Source organism: Eleutherodactylus coqui, chromosome 12 (genome assembly GCF_035609145.1).
Source record: "Eleutherodactylus coqui strain aEleCoq1 chromosome 12, aEleCoq1.hap1, whole genome shotgun sequence".
Taxonomy (NCBI): domain Eukaryota; kingdom Metazoa; phylum Chordata; class Amphibia; order Anura; family Eleutherodactylidae; genus Eleutherodactylus; species Eleutherodactylus coqui.
Genome location: NC_089848.1, coordinates 103,669,981 through 103,687,981, shown reverse-complemented (window position 1 = coordinate 103,687,981; position 18,001 = coordinate 103,669,981). Strand labels below are relative to the sequence as shown.

At 44.8% G+C, this 18,001-nt stretch overlaps 1 protein-coding gene across 4 annotated transcripts in view; it reads left to right on the top strand.

Annotated features, from left to right (window-relative positions):
- Nucleotides 1-18,001, top strand: part of DIP2C (disco interacting protein 2 homolog C) — a 476,875-nt gene that overhangs the window by 302,627 nt on the left and 156,247 nt on the right. For all 4 annotated transcript variants that reach the window (XM_066585296.1, XM_066585294.1, XM_066585295.1 and 1 more), the window contains 4 exons: nt 4,067-4,190; nt 6,339-6,448; nt 7,568-7,670; nt 12,226-12,290. In XM_066585296.1, the coding sequence (XP_066441393.1) occupies nt 4,067-4,190; nt 6,339-6,448; nt 7,568-7,670; nt 12,226-12,290 (402 nt within the window). The remainder of the gene's footprint in view (nt 1-4,066; nt 4,191-6,338; nt 6,449-7,567; nt 7,671-12,225; nt 12,291-18,001) is intronic.

The window sequence follows — 18,001 nt, the reverse complement described above, 5'->3', positions numbered from 1 at the left end:
AGGCGATGCCGTGATTCGCAGCTCCACTACTGTTGGGCAGAAAGGACCGCAGACTCTTATTAGGAGTTGATGTCATGTCAGGAATGAAAGCTCTTCAGATATGCACTCATTTATTTCACAGTTTTTACAAAAAATAGTAAAATGAACAATTTTCAACATGCGGTTCTTTTGGCCTGACGGTATGAATCTAATCTATGCAAACGAGGAACATGCCGTATTAGAAGACGTTTCTCTGCTTGAATCGGTATCTTGGTTTGCAGTGAAGTACATGGAGGTAGCTTGTGTCTGCGCATACCTTCTAAGCGTATGAAAAACCGCATTTTAAAAAGCCAGCGTTTTATTTATATGTAGACTTTTTTTTTTGCATGTTTTAATGGCTTTTTTTTAAATAATGCTTTGTACGTGCGTCTTTTTTCCTGCCTTTTTATCAAGACCCTTAGCCTGGGTTCCCACACAGAGAAATCCCGGCGGAAATCTCGCGGGTTGGCCGCAGCGAAAAACCGTGAGATTCCCGCCGGGAGAAGTGCTGCTTTAAAACCCGCGGCACTTAGCCGCGTGTTTTGAAGCGGCCCGGCCGCTCGCTCTTCCGCTGCGGCCGTTGCTCCCATAGAGGAGAGCGCGGCCGCAGCGGAGGAAGAAAAAGAATGAGCATGCTGTGGCCGGCTAATCCTCGCCTCAGCGCCGGCTTTGCCGTCCCGTGTGGACGAGATTTCTGAGAAACCTCGTCCACATTGCTGGCCAATCCAGAGATTAGCCGCCGCAGGCGGATTTGCTGCGGCGAAATTTCGTACGGAATTTCAGCGGCAAATCCGCCCCGTGTGAACCCAGCCTTAGGGCTGTCGATATGGAGACTGTATGAAAAAAAATGACGTCTATCTCAAGCATACTGCGTTTCGGGAAAAGGAAACTAAAACACATTGAGGCTTATTTGCTATTGAAAATCCGACAGTGTTCTGGTCCACATAGTGACACTAAAATGTTCAAACACGCTTTGCGCCACTTCTCCAATGTGTTTTAGACACTTTCAAGCACTTTTTTTGTTGTGTCTGACAAAGGGGCATTCCTTCGTAAAAAGGGTTGTGGCCTAAATTGTGCCAAGTTACACCAATATTTTGACACAGTTTTTAGCGTAAACTAAGCCAACTTAAAGGCGGTCTAAACGTAGACTAGACAGTCTTAAAATTCCACAGATTTATCATTCCGCAGATGCGACTGTGATAAATCTGGCACATATTAAGACTGTGTAGTCTAAAGGCCCATTTAGACACAACGATTATTGCTCAAAATTCGTTCAAAAGCCATCTTTTGAGCGATAATCGTTCTGTCTAAATGCGCTGCCATCGTGCACTGTTCATGCACTATTCGTTCATCGCTCACTTCTAGCCAGCTAGAAATTTCTCAGTGGGCGGCAGTAATAGCTCCAAGATCAAAGGAGCTGTATACAGAAGACACCGCTCCAGCTGTCTTCTGCATACTCTGCTCGGAGTGCTTAGCTGTATACCAGCTGAGCGCTCTGAGAACACAGCAGAAGTATGCAGAAGACAGCACTCCAGCTGTCTTCTGCATATCCTGCTCGGAGCGCTTAGCTGTATATCAACTGAGCGCTCCGAGAGCACAGCAGCTGTATACAGAAGACAGTGCTCCAGCTGTCTTCTGTATGCAGCGGGAGCCTTCATTTACACACTAATAAGCTCTTAAGTTGCTAATTAGCTGCTTATACCACACTAATAAGCTCTTAAATTGCTAATTAGCTACTTAAGAGCTTATGCAAAGTGAACGCTCAAAACTGTCACTCAAGAATTTTGAGTGATCATCTTGCCATGTAAATGCACACAACGATTGCCTTAAGTTTGTACTGTCTGACTTTTAGACTCTATTAGCTTAAAAAAAAAGAAACAAAAAACTCCATTAAAAGATTCCGCAAACAATGTGGCATTTTTCAGAAAAACGCTGCATGTAAATCCAGCTTGTGTCGGCATAATTTGTCAATTCTAACATACCGTCGGAGATGGTAGTTTAAAGGGGCTGTCCCACTTCTAACACTGATGACTTATCATCTTGATAGGTCATCAATAGCTGATCAGCGGGTCTCTACTTCTTGGGATCGGTGTTCTAACATACTGAGCTGCTTTGTTGCCAAATCACTTTGGGCTGAGTCTTGTTAAAGTGAATAGGACTCAGCCTGCAATACCACAATGGGACACTCCTCTATGGATGGAGCTGTCTGCTTCCAGCGATAGAGAAGCTCCGTACATTAGAACACCAGCCCGGGTGATGGACCCCTGACTATCAGCTATCCTGAGGATGGATCGTCAATCTTAGACGTGGGACAACCCTTTTGAGTTTATACTCTCAGGATAGAACCCAATATCTACTCTTCACCACCCTCCACCCCATGTCATACTCACAACGGTCTATGTAGCTGTAGATAGAATTGGCCATCAGTATCTGATCGGTAAGGGTCCAAATTTTGGCACCACCTTTGATCAGCTGATTGAAGAGGCCCTGCCCTCCAGGGAACGCTGCATCTTGTGTAGTGGCTGTGCCTGGTATTACATCGATATGGGTAGGCCATCAATTTTAGCATTTCCAAATAACCCTTTTAGAGCTTGTATATAGCATACACTGGCATGTCAAAAGTCATAGGATAGCGGTATGCAAATTGATTATGAAGTGACCTTTCCTCCGGTGACCGCTTGGGAACGCCGACACCTGTATAAGTTTTGATGTGTTACCTTGTGAGCGACGTTGGACACCGGCCAGTGAGCTCATAGGAAGGCGACATGAATTATTGGAGGTCGGAACGAGGCCTGATGGTGGGTGCCAGAGAGATAGGCCATTCCTTTTCCAAAGTTGTGTGGGCATTTAACATTCCTCAATCCACAGTGTTACACGTGTGTACCAGAAATATGCCATAGAAGGTATTACTACCCACAGCGGACAGCGCAGTGGCCGCCCATGGGTGTTTAATGATCCTGGCCTGCAGCCCCTGGCTAGAATTCTCCATGGGAACAGACAAGCGATTCCGGCAGAAATGACATCCACATTCAATGCAGGAAAATGCAGACTCCTATCCCGCAGGTCAGTGCAGCGTTCTGTAGCTTCCATGGAATACGGGAGCAGAAGACCCACCTCTGTTAACACCATGATACCGGACACAGCGCTTCACCTGGGCTCATGAGGTTAACTGGCACAGACCCTATGAAGCCACTGACCCCAGTTGTCAACAGGCACTGTGCGGGCTGGTGGTGGTTCTGTACTGGTGTGGGGTGGGTGCCATAGTTTGGGTACATTGGTCCACCTAAACATGTCATTGACTGGTGCCTGCTACGTTTCACTACTTGTTGACCATTTGCAGTCCTACATGGAATTCATGGACCCCCACATTGATTGATTAGGAGATGTGATGGAGAGGTCCATTCCCACCTGAGATTTTGCACTTGCAACTACCCCGGAGGTATGGGGGGCTATCCAGATGGCATGGCTCAACATCCCTACAACATCTTCCGTCCACTTGTGTAATCAACGCCTTAGCAAGATGCACGTCCTTATGTAATGCACTGTAATTGTCACCTGCAGCGCAATTCTTGGTTTTTGCTCATTTTCAACATACGTGATTTTATAGAGTATTTTCAGCGTTCTGCTTCCTGAACTGTTTGTGCCTCATTTAGAAAAATAACGATGTCGGATGAGCGTGCGCCTATTTTAATGCCACATATTCATAAAGTACGTGACATAGCTGAAGAATTAGCTTCAGTCCTCACAGCTCAGTTTGCTACTGCGGGGCTGACAGAAGTCTAGAAGTGTTCACATAGACACGTAGCCTGCAGCCGGGAAGATGACGAACTCGGAGATTATTTTAACATCTGCGTAGATGGAGGAGTAACACATGCTCCATCACATTTGTCAGCTTGGTTTTCTTCTTCTCCTATGTAAGTTCTGCAGGAGTCCAGCATGTCTTGCTCTAGGCGTTGCGTCCTGGCCGGGACGGGGTCTTCAGGACGATGGTCGCCGGGGTCCTTTCTTTGCTCCTGTGTCATGATGTTTCATGTTCTCTCTTCTGCAGGATGCAGGAAGCCAGCAGATTGGTTTTTTGTTAGGAAGCTGTGGGGTTACTGTGGCCTTGACTAGCGATGCCTGTCATAAAGGACTGCCAAAGAGTCCGACGGGGGAGATACCACAATTTAAAGGTGAGGATCGAGAAGTTCTTGATTCGAAGCTTCTATTACATTTCTTTCCAAAAATGTTAGGAAATTCTCGTTTGAGCTTTCGCTCGTTTGAATGATTTTTTGAATGATAATCGTTAGCATCCTTAGCTAGGGTTATACCATTCTACCTGCATGGGGGACAATATACTTACCTTCTTTAGTCACCTAAATAAGTTACAGCCCATAACTATACAGTCAGGAGGATGAGCTGTGATCTCCTCTATTATAACCAGAGGCATACTGCTAGAGGTCCCAGAGGTCACAGTTGCAATCAAGTCCCTTGGCTAGGGGGTCAACTGTGCCCCCACCATATGCTGTCTAACAGCCGCGGCCTGCAGGCCAGGTCTGGGTAACGCTTTGGTAGGAGGACCCCGTTACCTGGGGCAGCCAATTACAGGCTGCTGACTTCCCGGACGTGCTGTCCTCCCCTCCACTTGGAGACTTCAGTTGGGATTCGCCACAACTGCAGTTTATCAGTGCACTGCCAGGCGCATAATTGGTCTAACCGGTGGTGTCTAATAGTAGAAGAGGAAAGAGGACCATGTGCGGTAACAAGGTGTGTACCGCATGTAATCATATGTGTAGCTGGTATAAGTCATACAGAATATACCCAGGTTATACCAGCATGCTCCATATCACTATGTACAGGAGATGTATAACTTATTCCAGCTGTACCTATGTAATTATATACAGAAGATACGCAGGTTATACAAGCGTGGTCCATATCACTATATACAGGAGATGTATAACTTATTCCAGCTGTACCTATGTAATTATATACAGAAGATACCCAGGTTATACAAGCGTGGTCCATATCACTATATACAGGAGATGTGTAACTTATTCCAGCTGTACCTATGTAATTATATACAGAAGATACCCAGGTTATACAAGCGTGGTCCATATCACTATATACAGGAGATGTGTAACTTTATCCAGCTGTACCTATGGAATTATATACAGAAGATACCCAGGTTATACAAGCGTGGTCCATATCACTATATACAGGAGATGTGTAACTTATTTCAGCTGTACATATATAATTATATACAGAAAATACCCAGGTTATACAAGCGTGGTCCATATCACTATATGCAAGGGGATGTACATCTACTGCATATAGTGATATAGAGCATGCTGGTATGACTTGGGTATTTCCTGTATATAATTACATATGTACCACTGGTATAAGGTTTATACCCTGTATATAGTGATAGGAACCATACTGGTGTAACCTGGGTATCTCCTATCGGTACAGCTGGTATAAGTTATACATCCCCTTGTATATAGTGATATGGACCATGCTGTTATAACCTGGGTATCTCTTGCATATAGCTATATATGTACAGCTGGTATAAGTTATACATCCTGTATATATAATATTGATCATGCTGGTATAACCTGGTATATCACTGTGTACAGGAGATGTATAACTTATACTAGCTGCACATATATAATTATATACAGGAGATACCCGGGTTATACTAGCATGATCCATATCACTATATACAGGAGATATATAACTTATACCAGCTGTACATATATAATAATATACAGGGGATACCCAGGTTATACCAGCATGGTCCATATCACTATATACAGGAGATATCTAGCTTATACCAGCTGTACATATATAATAATATACAGGGGATACCCAGGTTATACCAGCATGCTCCATATCACTATATACAGGAGATATCTAGCTTATAACAGCTGTACCTATATAATAATATACAGGAGATGTATAACTTATACCAGCTGTACATATATAATTATATACAGGAGATACCCAGGTTACACCAGCATGATCCATATCACTATATACAGGAGATACCCAGGTTATACCAGCTGTACATATATAATTATATACAGGAGATACCCGGGTTATACCAGCATGATCCATATCACTATATACAGGAGATGTATAACTTATACCAGCTGTACATATATAATTATATACAGCAGATCTCCAGGTTACACCATTATGATCCATATGACTATATACAGGAGATACCCAGGTTATACCAGCATGGTCTATGTGGCTAAAGCAGTTATAAGACTTTGAGCTGTAATCCTCTTGTTAAGATTCTGGTTGACGTTTTTGTTCTTTTTTTTTTTCCTGTTTCGAAGGTTGGCCAAAGCTGCTTTGGTTTGTCACAGAATCAAAACACCTATCCAAACCTCCTCGCGATTGGTTTCCACATATCAAGGATGCAAATAATGACACTGCCTACATAGAAGTAAGTATATAATGTATTCTATATATGATAAATGTCTATTTCTGACTGACGTGACTGTGAGCTTATAAGCCTGGACACCCATATGAAAAGAAGCCATTCATGTTAACGGCCCTGAGCTGCAGTACCACACACCGCGCATGGAGAACAGAGGAGTTCCTTTGGAAAAATTGCATGTGAGACTAAGCTTGCAGTACCATTCTAGGCCACTGCACAGTGTATGGAGCTGTGTTAGTCCTGGTGCATAGCCACTTCTCTAAACAACCGATCAGTGGGGGTGCCAGGAGTCAAAGTCTACCAATCTGATATTGATGACCTAATAGGAAGGTGGAAAAATACCTCTATAGCACCAGTCATTGTTATAAGGCTTGTTGAAAAACATTGACTTGCAGGAATGCTGCCTTCCAATAGCTTCTAATTTGCATATTACCCAGAGGAGCATGCAAGTCTCTTCACACCTTCTAGGTGCTCTCCCTAAGGAGAAACCATACCCCTCCTGAAGAGCGCCCTCAGTAATGCCAAACCAGAGATGACTTTGTACATTACCTTCAAGCTTACGGTCTTGCTCACACAGCAGGTTTGATGCGGAATCCATGTGTTTTCCGCATCAAATCTATGGCAAAATCTGTGTCCCAAAATGTCCCTTTATTTCAATGGGAATCTACGCCATATATGACATCACCGAAGAAAAAATTGGCCTATCGGTTCATGGCATGGCTTGCATGGGAAGTCCATAGTGGGTATTCCAAACACTGATCGAGGCTCGTCTTTGCATGGATCCATTGAAAAACTGCATAACTAGAGATGAGCGAGCGTACTCACTAAGGCAAACTACTCGATTCGGGTGCCGGCGGGGGGTGGGGAGCGGCAGGGGAGAGCGGGGAGGAACGGGGGGAGATCTCTCTCTCACTCTATTCCCCCCGCTTCCCCCTGCTCACTCCCACAACTCCCCGCCGGCACCCAAATCTTTAGAGACGAGCGGGCAGGTACTCGCCTAAGGCACTACTCGCTCGAGTAGTTTGCCTTAGCGAGTATGCTCGCTCATCTCTATGCCTAACGTTTCATCCTGCACCGATTCAGACAGACTTGTGTATCTTACGAGTTGTGTATTTGCTTCTACAGTATAAAACGTGTAAAGATGGCAGCGTGCTAGGAGTGACGGTGACCAGAATAGCGCTCCTCACACATTGCCAAGCACTCACGCAAGCCTGTGGATACACGGAAGGTAAATTGCGCTTCTGTTTTACTGTTACTCTTAAGGAATGATGAGGGGACTGCCGAGGGAGAGATTTTCAGTTGGTATTCTTTTAATTTGCATCTAAGTGACGCCTGAAACAGTAAAAATTGAATTTCGAAAGACTTAAAAGGACCTTCATCACCTCTGAACCCTGTAATCTGTTATGGGGCTCGAAGATGAAGGAACGGGTTGTGAGGAATAGCTTTTTATACTCGCTGATTCTCCTGGTTCAGTGCGGTGTCCTTGAGAAACCGGCGCCCGCAACTTTTTTCGGGTGAGCACAAACACAATGGCGTAGCTAATGGGCCTTGGGCGCAAAAGTTTATCTTGGGGCCCCCAACTTCTCTTAAACTCACAAAGATCTCGCAGGACCGTATAATTGTATGAAAATGGTAACCTTAACATTTCTTATGTAATTTCTAAACATGCTCACTTCTAGAGATCAGCGAGAGGGGCACATATATGCCCTGTACATTGCAGTTTCTTACCACAACATTTCAGGAAGGCGTTCTTTGCAGTTCTTGCATTTTTTAAGGGAAAATAAAATCTTGATGGTGACCAACTCTATACCAACAACCATTTGAGTGGTGTCAAATCTGTCCAAATACACCTGAAATATACTTTGTTATGGATTGGGCAAGAAAACTGTTTTTGGACATCTTTGAGGAAGGAGCCGCATTATCAGTATTCTGCGCTTGGCTGGATACTGAAGAGGGGAGACCATTCATATTATAAGGTGCAGGGATACTTGGCAAGATCTATTCTAGCTAAAAATGTATCCCATGGTGAGAAAACTACGGTATATACAGATATTACATAAATGTCAAACCTTTCCCACAACACCAGATTTATCCACCACCTGCCAGAATCGCTGATTATTCATTATTTTATGTTGTTAAAAAGGAAGTTAAAAATTTTCCCTCAAAAACTACAAAGAACGTCTTCCTGAAATTTTCTGATTAGAAATAAAAAATATCTTATTTGTATAGCGCCAACCTATTCTGCAGCGCTTTCAGGTAATTTTATTTATTACCCCCCCGCCAAGCTGGGTTCTCAGTTGACCGACCTCAGAGGGATAGAAGGCTGAGTCAAGCCTGAGCTGGCTACCTGAACCAAGCGGGGATTGAACCCGCAACCCTAAGGCATTCTGCCGCCTTAACACTCTGCGCCACATGCTATCGATCTACATATTATTACGAAGAGAATGACACCTACATCCAATAGTTTCCAATATATGAATTATCAAAAATTATTGTTCTCGGTGACCTCATGGCCCCCATGGGTCTGAAAATAGGAATTCTTATATACATTATAGTAACAAGCAAATGTGCCGATTTGTAAAAATCAGAGATGGTCGGGTGTTGCTCCTTGAGTGATTTTGTCCTGGAATGACCCAGGTGATAAGCATCTGATTGGTGGTGGTTCAACAGCCAAGACCCCCATCGGTATCAAAGTTTCCCACAGAAATGGAGTGGCAGTCGTGCATGCGCTCTATTCATTTTAATGGGAGTGACAGAAATAGCTTCACACTTGAACTAGCCAATCTCTGGCACCCCCATTGAAATGAATGGAGCAGCAACGTGCATGCGTGACTGCTGCTCCATTCATGCAGGAGTCTCCGGGACTCTTGTGCTCAGGATCAATGGGGGTCCCAGTGTCAGACCCCACTATCTTCTATCTTGGCTCAACTCTATTAAGAGGGTAATCCTATCACAGATTCTTCAGATATATCCTACTATAAACCTGAGGGTGCACGGGCGAGTGCAATACTGCTCCTAGAAAGCTGCACTTTTGATGCGAGTGTGATGCGTTTTGGGAGAAAATCGCACTCGCATCGCTGCACTTGCAGTTTTTATGTGCGTGAAGATCGCCAATCATTCCCCATGAAAGCAAAAAGGCATGCAATGAATTGGCATGAAATTCGCATCTTCATGCGGCTTTTTTTTCTATTCCCATAGGGAAGAAGTGGCTTTTCTTCAACAGAATCACCTTAAAAAAAAAAGTGGCATGCTGCAATTTTTATCTTGCATCGTTCCTTACAGCGCTGCAAGAGCAAAATTGCACGTGCAAATGAACCCATTAAAAACCATTGGTTCTATCCCCGTACGATTCCTATGCATCTTGCAATCCACAGAAATTGTGCTGAAAATTTGTCCTCATGAACGCAGCGTGATGAAGAGGCCTTACCCTGTTTCCCCGAAAAAAAGACCTAACCTGAAAATAAGCCTTAGCATGATTGTTAAATGGTGTCCAGGCAGATCTACATGTAAAAAAGAAATATTTTGGAGCAAAAATTAATATAAGACCCTGTCTTATTTTTGGGGAAACACGGTAGCAGCCTTCAAAGGTTGATCTAACATTTTGTTTGTTAGTCATGAAAGTGTATTATATCTACAAGATTATTTTATTCAGCCCATTTAGACACAACAATTATCACTAAAAAGTCGCTCAAAAGACATCTTTTGGGCGATAATCGTTGTGTGCATTTACACGGCAAGACGATCGCTCAAAATACGCTAAACGGCAGTTTGAGTGACAGTTTTGAGCGTTCACTTTGCATAAGTGTGTAAATGTAGCTCATGCTGTATACAGAAGACAAGCCGGACTGATATCTTCTGCATACAGCTGTTGTCTTCTCCGAGCACTCAGCTAGTATACAGCTGAGCGCTCTGAGCGAGGTATTCAGAAAACAAGCTGGGCCGCTTGTCTTCTGTATACAGCTGTTTTCTTCAGACCGCTCTGCTGGTATACAGTGCAGTGCTCCGAGCGGGGGATATACAGAACACAGCTGGACCGCTTGTCTTCTGTATACAGCTGTTGTATATGAATGGAGCAGCAACTTGGTATACAGCTGAGCACTCCGAGCGGGGTATGCATAAGACAGCTGGATCACTTGTCTTCTGTATAAGCTGTTGTCTTCTCAGAGCGCTCAGCTGGTATACAGCTGACATCTCTTAACGGGGTATGCAAAAGACAAGCCGGGCAGTGTGTATAAAACGGTTTTCTTTTTGGAGCGCGCAGGTGGTATCCAGCTGAGTGCTCTGAGCGGGGTATGCAGAACACAAATGAAGCACTGTCTTCTTCATACTCCAGCTGTGTTCTCCAAGCGTGATACCAGCTGAAACAATAGTATCAGCGGTATCCCGTTGAGAACTCAGCGCGTGGCACCGATAAGGCTCATTGTTCTTTTTCAGCTTGCTGAAAGAGAACGATGAACGACTCATTAACAAAACCTGCACAATGTCTCCGTTCAGTTAGACCCAACGATTATCGCTCAAAAGACTGCTTTGAGCGATTGTTGAATGAGAATCATTGGATCTAAATGGGCCTTTACTCTTAGAGCTCATTCACACGAGTGCTGTGGGTGCGCACAGAAAGCACTTCTGTAGGAATCAATGGTTTCCTATAGTTGTGGATTCACATGAAAGAATGGTAGATGCACTAAATTCACGCACCTAACAAAGATAAGACATGCGACTGCAAGGTCACATCTAAGCTCGGTGGTGCACACAAAGATAGGACCTATCTTTGGTGTGTGCTTTCCATAGACTCCTGTAGGAGCTGGAAAACGCCCACCACACACCTCGCTTCATGTGAACTGACAAATCCAAGTAGCTGGAATAAACCCGTTCACGTGATCTTTAGTGCAGTATAGCCACAATCTTTGCATGCGCCTATACTCTGCGTCCACAATCCCCCGTGTGAACGACCCTTACTGAGAACAATCACATTTTCCATAAACTCCTCTTCAATAGAACTGATGGTCAGTCAATAGCAGAATAAGTTTTCTTAAAAGTTTCTGAGAAGCTGATTCACAAGTGACATCTAGTATGGCTGCACCTCCTCTTGCCACTTTTGCAGAAATAGTTACTACAACAAAACAGAAGAATGTCGATATCTTGAAAAGTAGAACAAAGAAAACTAGAATAAAGTTGCGATAGTCAAGGAAAGCAAAATGTCACGTAGGCTCCACTCACCTTTCAGGAGACCATTTTGTACGGCTGTGACCTCTGCTGATTGGTCATTGGTGGCATATCTTAGTAAATGGTTCACCAATGTCTATCATTAAGGTGCGCTTAGACGAAACGATGATTATTCAAAAAAATCATTCCAACGAATGAAAGTGAATGGTAATCATTCAGTCTAAATGCGAGCCAATGACTGAATGATGAATGAGGATGATGTGCTTCTCTTTCGTCGGCCAGTTTTTGCAGAATTTAAGTTTTTCTTACTTTAAAATGAACTTTCCCTCTAAGAGTGAGTTACACGGGTTCTTGTCTTGCTATTTTCCAGATACCAGTATGGTTTTATGTGGGTGTAACAGGTATAAGTGGCAGACTAGAAAGTTTTACAGTAAGTGTTTTGTGAATTCCTAGACTAGTGATCTCAGATCAGTAATCTCTCAAGTAGATTAGTCTTTTTTTCCCAAGCAGATTTGCAATAACCCCAGAATCTTCAGATTATAACGTCTCGTCTTCATTGTTTTTTGTTTTCCCCTCTTTATAACATTTTCTTATACGGATATTGTACCTTCCTTTTATAGCGGAAACCATCGTGAATGTTTTGGACTTCAAGAAAGATGTGGGGCTCTGGCATGGAATCTTGACGGTACGATATCAAACATTTCTACTTAGTATCCACCATAATATTCAATATTCAGGTGATGCCTTTTCATTGAAGGGCTTTTTTCCTCTTACTGGAGTAAAGCCTTTACTCTGTATGCAGTGACTGAAGGATCTTTTACACGGCATAAACGTTTGTTTAAACTACGTTCAACATCGACCTTTGGAGGATGCGTCTCTGATCGGGTATGAAATGTCAGACAAAATAGTCCCACATATAGGACCTTTTCATCCGGTAGAATGACAGACAGGCAAACAAAAACAGAATGCATCCCATTATAATCAGAGGGGTCCATTTGGCACCATTCAGTTCAGTCAGAAAGCAGATCAGTTTGCCCAGGGGGAATCCCTTAACACAGATGTGAACATACCAGATCATCGGGCCAACAACCTCATCTGTTAGCGGATTGTGTCTTGTCAGTGTGGTGGCCGAACGCAGACCTTAGAGGGGGAGACAGTGGGGAAACAAGATGGTAGTTAATGGTGGCTCTCCTGCTTCTCTCTCTTAAGGAAAAACACGGCCTGGCTTGGCTTCACACAGTGATAAAATCAGGCAGTTCTTATAACCTACTACCCGCGGAGTCGGATTGGGTAAGGTGGTATTTTGTTGTGTCGCCAGCCTGTCTATGGATAGGGACCCGTTCCAGGCAGAAACAATAAATCTAAAATGTGGAGAACTCAACAATAATGGGGGGTAGTAGTCCTTGTCCCTGGAGTATTACGTGTGGTACCTCAGTGCAGTGTATCGATGATGGAAGACACTTCAGGAAACAGTTCCACCTTTTATTTGCAGGGAGAGAGGGTACTTGACTTTGCATTTAAATTCACTAGCAGTAACTGTTGAATCACATTGACTTGAGATATTTGACGACTTAGCATTGCATTAGTAGACATTGCATTGAAACACATTCTTAGGGTGGCTGTGGCAACACAAGTCAGTGACACACTTCAAGCTTTCATCCCTGGCGTTGACTAACGTTTTGCAGGCAAATTACTGACTTGCTAACTTGTTCCTTTCCTGTACTCCTCGTCTCTGTCTTTCTTCTCTTTCTATCTCCTCTGCTAAGACTCCAACACCACTTTTCTTGTTAGGTTCTCACTAGAGGTGAGCGAGCACCAAAATGCTCAAGTGCTCGTTACTCGAGTTGAACTTTCAGTGATGCTCGAGAGTTCGTTTAGAGTAACGAACCCCATTGAAGTCAATGGGCGACTCGAGCATTTTTGTATATCGCCGATGCTCGCTAAGGTTTTCATTTGTGAAAACCTGGGAAATTCAAGAAAGTGATGGGAACGATACAGAAACGGATAGGGCAGGCCAGGGGCTACATGTTGGGCTGCATCTCAAGTTCCCAGGTCCCACTATTAAGCCACAATAGTGGCAAAAGTGAGACCCCCCCCCCCCCCCCTGCACTGTCAGCGTAAAGATCGTTCTCCTCTGCCACAGCTGTAACAGCTGTGGCAGAGAAGAACGATGTTAGCCCATTGAATTCAATGGAGCCGGCAATACAGCCGGCTCCATTGAAAGCAGTGGGCTGCCGGTGATCGCAGGATGAATTGTCGGGAAGGGCTTAACTATATCAGCCCTTCCCTGCAATTCATCCAGAAATGCGTAACAATAAAAAAAATATATATACTCACCTTGTCTCGGCAGACGGAGTTCAGCGCGGCCGGCCTGCAGTGGGTGTGAAGGGGGTGTGAGTCAGACCTGCCCCTGATTGGCTCAGCGCCGGCAGCCCATTGCTTTCTATGGAGCCGGCTGTATTGCCGACTCCATTAAATGGGTGTGAGTGAGACCTGCCTCTGATTGGCTCAGCGCTGAGCCAATCAGGGGCAGGTCTGACTCACACCCACTGCAGGCCGGCTGTGCTGAACTCAGTCTGCCGGGACAAGGTGAGTATATATATTTTTTTTATTTTTACACATTTCTGGATGAATTGCAGGGAAGGGCTTTACATAGTTAAGCCCTTCCCGACAATTCATCCTGCGATCGCCGGCAGCCCATTGCTTTCAATGGAGCCGGCTGTATTGCTGGCTCCATTGAATTCAATGGGCTAACATCGTTCTGCCGGGACAAGGTGAGTATATATTTTTTTTTATTTTTACACATTTCTGGATGAATTGCAGGGAAGGGCTTATATATTTAAGCCCTTCTATATTTAAGCCCTTCCCGACAATTCATCCCGCGATCGCCGTCAGCCCATTGCTTTCTATGGAGCCAGCTGTATTGCCGGCTCCATTGAATTCAATGGTCAGTGCTCGTTTAAAGGGGTTGTCCCGCGGCAGCAAGTGGGTCTATACACTTCTGTATGGCCATAATAATGCACTTTGTAATGTACATTGTGCATTAATTATGAGCCATACAGAAGTTATAAAAAGTTTTATACTTACCTGCTCCGTTGCTGGCGTCCTCGTCTCCATGGTGCCGACTAATTTTCGGCCTCCGATGGCCAAATTAGCCGCACTTGCGCAGTCCGGGTCTTCTGCTGTCTTCAATGGGGCCGCTCGTGCAGAATGCCGGCTCCATGTAGCTCCGCCCCGTCACGTGCCGATTCCAGCCAATCAGGAGGCTGGAATCGGCAATGGACCGCACAGAAGAGCTGCGGTCCACGGAGGAAGAGGATCCCGGCGGCCATCTTCAGCCGGTAAGTATAGAAGTCACCGGAGCGCGGGGATTAAGGTAAGCGCTGAGCGGTTTTTTTTTTTAAGTCCCTGCATCGGGGTTGTCTCGCGCCGAACGGGGAGGGGGTTGAAAAAAAACAAACCAGTTTCGGCGCGGGACAACCCCTTTAAACCTGTCTTCTCTCAGCTATTTCCAAGACTATAGATTTCTTCCATGATTGAGCTCCAGGACTAGACTCCGAAACCGGACCCAAGGGCTAGTTTTTATACCTCCCCACTCACCAATCCTGGGCTAGAGGAAATTCTCTCTGCCCAATCCCAGGGCTAGTTAAAGGTGATTGTCAAGATACAGAGCAGGTTAGGTTACATTCTGCAAAGTCATTCACAAGTTAGTTAGAGAGACACCAGACATTGACCTTTTGGTGCCTTGTCTAGGCTAATACACATAACCAGATACAGCTTAACAGACATATACAGATACATACACTTCACTTGAAGTAATAAAGTGCTGTGGGGCCCCTAACCCTGCTCCACTACAGTTCCCCTCCCCCTACTTAAAAAAGCCAGCCTCGGCTCTCTCCATAATGCAGAGACTAAGTCCGAGATAAGGATTCCCTCAGTTTATAACCCCATTCGATTAGCTCCTGACTCTCCAGTAAAGAGGACATTCAAACACTATGATAAAAGAGCACCAAGGAGGTTAGAATCGCTAGACAAGACCATCGAGGGCATAGCGTAGCCATCCCTTCCTCCTCCTCTGGTCGTATTCAAACCAACAACTCACTTCAGCATGAATTCCAAAGCCTTGCTTCCGATGTCAGCCTTTAGTTATGACAGCATGTAGAATAAAGGACTGGCCTAGTACCTTTTGAAACAATTCCTGAGTCGGCTGTAACCTGGGATGCATCAGTATACTCTATGGGGCACTTACATTATTCTTCTCCCCAAAGCCTGAAACACAAAAACACACACACTGAAATTCAAACAGAGATAACAGAGAATATCTTACTAGGTACATAGCAATTGGGCAGAAGTGGAATGACTATACTGACACCCCTTGACCTGGAAGCCAGACAATACTCATAAACACGCTTCCAGACGAGACTACCAATTACTAGAAAGAGCTCATGAACTGCTTATAACTGCGGAATATTTCTAGCACCCTATTTGTGGTACTGCAGACAGGACACTCTACACTCAAGAAAGAAATGGGGATGTGCTTCAAGGAATGAATCTCATTGAAACTGCACAATTTGATCACTGGTACTAAGATATTGGGATCTGCTTCACCCTAGCTTTTAGGACACTTCACTGACACGGCTTGCCCCCTTCTCCTCCTGTAAGGACACTTAGACATGACTATGTTACATTATTACACATTTCAATATTTCAACACTACGCCTTCTGAACCTTTCACTTTAAAGGTTGCAAACAACATTCCACAAGAACGGTCGACTTTCTATTTATAAGCCCCACAAATGAAAGGATGGCTTGCAACCACGGGAGTCCAAAAAGTCTTAAGAAATATCAAGGTGCTCAACCTCAGAGGGACTCCAGAATTTGTACACACATATGCTCAGAACTTATTTACAACTAAGTCTCAAACCGTATAGGGAGTCTTTAGAAGCGATGAGGACCGTCTGCGTAGTGGGATTCGTGGGACTGATGGAATCCACAGCAGCAGTAGGGCCTAGAACTATTGTAGGACTGACTGCGTCAGTCGGTGAGGGAGCAGTGATGGGGTACTGGTGCTGGATCTCCCGCGGAAGACAGGACAGCTTGGATAGGTGCGTCGTCAGTCCGGCCGGACTGCGCGGCAGTAGGAGGGTTTGGGCCTGCAGCGGCAGAGGGATCAGCTGTGACACCGGGGCCTAGCAGGGCCTATCGAGTTCACTTACACTCTTCCTCGTCTGTTCCAGGATCAGCAGGGTCTTCAACAGCGGCAGCGATGGCTCCACTGCCAGTGGTAGGAGCGTTTCGATCAGCTGAGGAACCACGGACCTCACCAACAGGTTCGGTGGAGTCGCAGTTTGCTCCTGGGCTTCCAGCGAGGCACTTGCTGGGGTACACGGAGGGTGCTCTGTCCTCTGGCAGTAGTGCTAGAACCTCCAGCTTGTCGCAGAACATCCATCCTGGTTCTTTGGCCGGATAGCCGGCAGGAACTCCTTGGAGGCACATCATTCTGCTCAGCTTTAGAGATTGCTTGAAGACAGAAGCTGCTTCCTCGCTGGCTGGGACAAGACTGAACTTGCCCTGCGGGGATTTGGCGCCAGTGGAGTGGAGGATTGCCCAGAAGCTGGGTTTAACTGTCTTCCTGTGCGGGGGAAGGGGGCTTCCCTACTTTGGGGATAGTAATTTTCGATGGCTTTTCTAGGAAAGATATAACAACTTTCAATAACCTTTGCGCGCTTGGGCGCCATTTTGAGTGACTGTGAGGGTGCCTTTCCACTGGCGTTTTTTTAACGCTGCGATATCACTGCGTTTTTTTTAATGTGATTGTCAACGTGACTTTCTATTGTTAAAAACGCAAAAATTGCAAGTTTGTGCCTCTGCGATTTTAGTGCGATGCGTTTTTAACATTAAAAAGTCCCATTGACAATCGCATTAAAAAAAACACAGTGATATCGCAGCGTTGGAAAAATTCTGATGCTGACAAAATGAACTATGTTCTGGCCGCCATCTTGGAATGCTGCAGCACAATTGAACAAAGCGCTTCTTTACAGTCAGACACTCCTTTGAACACACTTCATCTTCAATAACATCGCAGTTCTTTTCTTTGCTGTGCTTCTACATACTTTAACACAGTGGCATCCAGTTTTCTGGATCGCTAATTAACACTTTACAGGCGCTGACAGGAGTTCAAGGGCAATTAAAGCGCTGAAACACAACATTACTTTCAGAAATAAATTTGTAGTTCAAGCTCAGAGGAGAGCAGATTACAAAGCAGAGGGAACACGAGCAGCCAGCCCGACATTACATATAGTGTAACTCTAAGAGATGGTGTGAATGATAAGAGGGGGCCATGCGCATAAGAGCTTACAGTCTATGAGAAAGTAGGAGGGCACAAGAGCTTACAAT